Here is a 4,380-nt window from a genome sequence, read left to right as displayed (position 1 = left end):
TGTGTGTGTGTGTGTGTGTGTGTGTGTGTGTGTGTGTGTGTGTGTGTGTGTGTGTGTGTGTGTGTGTGTGTGTGTCCCTCCTTCTCTCACTTAACTCCCACAAAGCTCCCACAAGTCAGTGCGGAATGACAGGAAAAGTTAAAAAGTAAAACATAACTATCGCAGTGAGTTTAAATACTTTATTTAAAATAGAATAATAAGACATGTTAAAAAAATATGTTCAATTCAGTCACGAAACTCTCACATGTGAGCTTTGTGAGGGAGACAGGAGAGCTAAGAGTTACAGTACATGTGTTTGAGGCCTGTCTTCGACACTGACATCCTCCGTTGGGTTTTCAAGAATGAGACAGATGACAGTTCGAGAGTCAGTGCTGATTGACATTCATGTGTGATGTAAACATTCCACATTATTAGAGTATTTAAACCTGCTACAAAAATATATCTCCCTTGTGGCATGGCAACAGTACCCTCCGCCATCCCTCCATGCGTCTAAATGTCCGCTCTCTTAACGTCCTTGGATAATATTTATGTTGGACTACAGTTTCCAGTGGAACGGCGGCATTCACAGGCGAGCCCACCGGTTCTTTCATCTCTAAAATAGCTCTGTTGTGTCTGTAGTTTTCTTTTAATGCAGCACATCCCAACTTTTCATACTTCCTCAAGAGCAACAGGTGCTCTGTCCATGTGAAACTGGGAGTTGAGTCTCTAGAGGTAATATATGTTGAAATGTCAGCCACAAACCCACTCCAGCTGGAGGCTGTCTGCACTCGACTGCTAACGTCTTCTCCCTTTTCGAGCATTTGGGAGCTTTTCAGCTCAAAGGGTTTTCCCTGTAACCATATCACAGCAGTCTCAATCTCCACTGAGTCGCAGACAGGCTTTACCAATCCCTTGCTGTTACTTGGTAAGGGCGACCTTCTTGAAATTATAAATAATACTGTCAACAGTTTGTATGGTAAGCTGGTTACAGTTTGTAAGGGAATTCCAACAGAAAGTCTTGGGCGACATGTGTGAGCGGCAGCTCTGGAACCTGGCTTGCCCCTCCACACAGCTCCAAGATGCGCTTCCTGCACAGCTCCTGCAGCGTCGGTTCCCATTTCCTGTAAGGGACGCTCAAGCTCTTCTTAGGAGAATTGATGTAATGCTCCAAGAGGGCAAAGAGTGTTTGGAAAGACCGCAGGTTGCCCGCTAGTGAGAACTTCTGGCGCTTGTAGTCAATGCGCACGCTGACCGGTCCCGTCTTGGCGTGGTAGGACAGCGTGAAGAAGACGTCTTTCTGACGGCTATCACGGATGAGGAAGCTGCCGAGCGGGGCGTCCCGAAGCATGCGGTGAGCGTCCTCCACTCCCAGGGGACCCCAGTAGAAGCCGCAGCGCTCGAGCTTGGACGCTGTGTCTGTGATGATTCTGCAGTCCTCCTTGCAGGTGAACGTCGGAAAGTGAGTCAGATAGACGGAGGGCGTTCTACGGTGTTGATTGGCTTGACGCTGAAGCTGCTCCACTTCGGTGCGAAGTGTTGAGGAGGAGGAGGAAGACAAGGATGAGGATGATGATGATGACAAGCTTGACAAGCGGGTCTTGTCATGGCCTTCGACCGTGCCGTCGGCTACCATCCTACAGGGGAGAGAGGCCCCAGACCCTCTCCCATCTCTAACCACCACACTGACATCCTGAGAGACAAACAGACAGAAAGGTCATTGACTTTTTCACTCACAACTGAGGCTAGCATCACTTTCACAGCAGCTTTGAAAAAAACCCAGACTTCTCAAAGCACAAAGAGCGCTGGTGTGTGCAGATAGACGAGAAACGCCTTGTAGTTTCCACTGAGCAGTTCAGCTTTGTTATGACTTGGATCTGCGGTTAAGCCGGCATAAAATCGACAGTGATGGTTGCCACAGCCAGACTACTGTACAATCCGTATCCCCCCCCCTCCACACACACACACACACACACACACACACACACACACACACAAGTATTTTACTGCTTCTTCTGTAATGACTTAAGCATCATTTAACTAAGAATTCAGATAAAATATTTACACTAAAATGCATTGACTTGATTTCTTTAAAGCATCCTGTTCTTATAAGCTATACATAAAAAATCAACAGTATCCTGTGTGTGATTAATGGTATTTTCCTTCCTTCTTTAACGCGAATGATCTAAAAGGAAAAGAAAAAAAACTTGCGCCACCAGTGGATGGAAGTTGAGCTAAATTCAAGGAAAGAGTAATGATTAACACTGGTGACGACCTGTGCTGATATCCGGCTGTTTACTCTTAACGATCGCATGTTGAAGCCGTTCAGACGAATACTTGACCGTTCACTTCAGCCAGACTGCGCTCAGAGAAACCTGAGCCTGATCCATGGTTTAACATTTTTCTGAACGCTGTTTTCCCATAAAACAAAAGCAGCTACGATTCTCCATCGCCATTTTCCACCCCCCCCAAAAGCATCCCAACCAAATATATCATTTATTTCTTTTTTCTTTTCTTAATATATATATGGAGAGAAATAAAGGCTCACCGTTTTGTTCTGACTGATGTAGCGGTTTAAGGATCCGTATGGTCTGTAATCCCAAAGTGCGAAAGCTGTGATGGCAAAGAGCAGAATTCCTTGCAAATAATCCCTCGGTTGTCAGGATGCAGGGTGCACAGTTGCATTTGGGGTTAACCTTTACACCTTCTGGGCTTTGAGCTCCAGCCGTTAGATTGTGTGTGTGAAGCCTGGTAAACAGTTCACAGGCTTTTTAACAGGCTTTGCTCCACCTCCTCCTTTCCTAGAAACGAAAGTGAAACTAAGAGAGGACGATCGCTAGCTTACTCTTTCACTTCTTTGAACTGAAATTTCAAGAATTAAAAAAAAAAAAAAAACCGCAAAGCCACATGACAGCAGGACGTTTACAGAAAGAGGTGGTATATTCGAGTAATGGGAGCAGTTTTTGTTGGTGTTTAGATTGACTTCGTCATTAGGGGTTGTAGTTTTTGTAGTTTTTCTTAATTATATATTTTTTTTGAAAAAAAAAAAATTCAAATGATGTAAATTCAGATTTGTTTGCCTAAACATGCATGCCGGTTCATGTTCAGAGATGGCATCAACAATCAGGATCAGTCCTTTTGTTTTGTTTTTTTTTGTAACTTTGCCCCTGCAGGTTGATAAGCATCTCCCTTTCCATCAAATACTAATGGCGAAAGATGACATGTAGCATTCCTGTGTCCTAACATGTCGAAGAAGTGCAAATTTGCACATCTTTTTGCAGAAATAATGTTAAAAAGAAAACATACATGCACATTTAGCAAAACAGGTCTGGGCTTGTAAATTAGTCATGCTTATGCTGCAGATGTAACTCTCTGTTGTTTGTATTTGGCTCTTTTCTGCAGGGTCTTTACATTTGGGGGTAATTCATTGCAGAAATGTGCACAGCATGACATCCTTCCAGTAATTTCACTGTTTTTCTTGCAGAACTTCACTTCCTTGCAGCTAAGGTGAGTAGTTATATGTAGTCATCAGATTTTCAGATAGCTAGTGGTTGTATTAAAGTTAATAATTATCTTTAACTGGAGTCTCATGGTGGCTTTTTTATGTCTTATCTTGAATATTCAAATCTGATTGTCCAATGAGATTTTGTGAGGTGTAGTACTTCTCAGAAAAGGGTACTATGCCTGCCATTTGTTTCACAATAAGTGTGTGAAACAGCAATCGAGTGTGTGCCCGTGTCTGTGTGTGAGTCTTCAAGTGTAACATGGCGTGGAGGCAGCAGCAGCCAGCTGTGGCGCTTCATTCGTGTTTGAATCCTAAAGAAAACCTTGCTTTAGTGTTTTTCTCGAGGTGCATTTCTTCCTGCGTTTCCTGTAACGTGGAGCATGTTTTCAGAGAAATCTGGCAATAAATTTGAATTTCATTTGATGCCCGATTGAACTCAAGAATTCCCAGATTTCTTGTTACCGCGGATAAAGTACTTCATCGATGCTTTATCTGGAATGAGGGCTTCTCGGCTTGGCTTGTATCACAAATGACAAAGTGGTCAGTGAGGTCACTTCTGTTTAGTTTCTAAAGAAGTAGCGTTGCAGCGTGAAGAACAACAAAGAGGGCAAATTTACTTTTCTGCTCGTACAGCTGCGAGCATTCATGTCTCTCAGTACAGTTTTGCCAGACATAGAGAAATGAAACTATTGGTGGCAGCTGTTGATACTCAGTATCACATTACAGAGAGAGGAACTGGTCCTCAGCTGGTCATTTTTGTCAGGCTGAAAACGAGTAAACTGAAAGTTAAGGAAAAGGCTGGAGATCAGCTGATGTGAATTACTTAAAGGGGCGGAAACATGCACACGGTTAGGCATATGATAGCAGAGGCAGACTGTGTGAGGAGTGTGAGCGTGTTT

The 4,380-nt window shown here is 43.6% G+C and overlaps 1 protein-coding gene across 1 annotated transcript; it reads right to left on the bottom strand.

The window, feature by feature from the left end:
* Window positions 1–171: 171 nt before the first annotated feature.
* Window positions 172–2,753, bottom strand: socs1a (suppressor of cytokine signaling 1a). The gene is made up of 2 exons (XM_005743509.2): window positions 2,525–2,753; window positions 172–1,669 (listed from the first exon to the last, which is right to left on the bottom strand). The coding sequence occupies exon 2, from the start codon at window positions 1,610–1,612 to the stop codon at window positions 965–967; it is 648 nt and encodes a 215-aa protein (XP_005743566.1). The 5' UTR covers window positions 1,613–1,669; window positions 2,525–2,753; the 3' UTR covers window positions 172–964.
* Between the last annotated feature and the right edge of the window lie 1,627 nt (window positions 2,754–4,380).

The sequence above is a fragment of the Pundamilia nyererei genome, unplaced genomic scaffold (genome assembly GCF_000239375.1).
Source record: "Pundamilia nyererei isolate P.nyererei 1_Seehausen unplaced genomic scaffold, PunNye1.0 scaffold00132, whole genome shotgun sequence".
NCBI lineage: Eukaryota > Metazoa > Chordata > Actinopteri > Cichliformes > Cichlidae > Pundamilia > Pundamilia nyererei.
The sequence above is the reverse complement of the archived record's forward strand: the minus strand, read 5'-3'. Positions and strand labels throughout refer to the sequence as shown.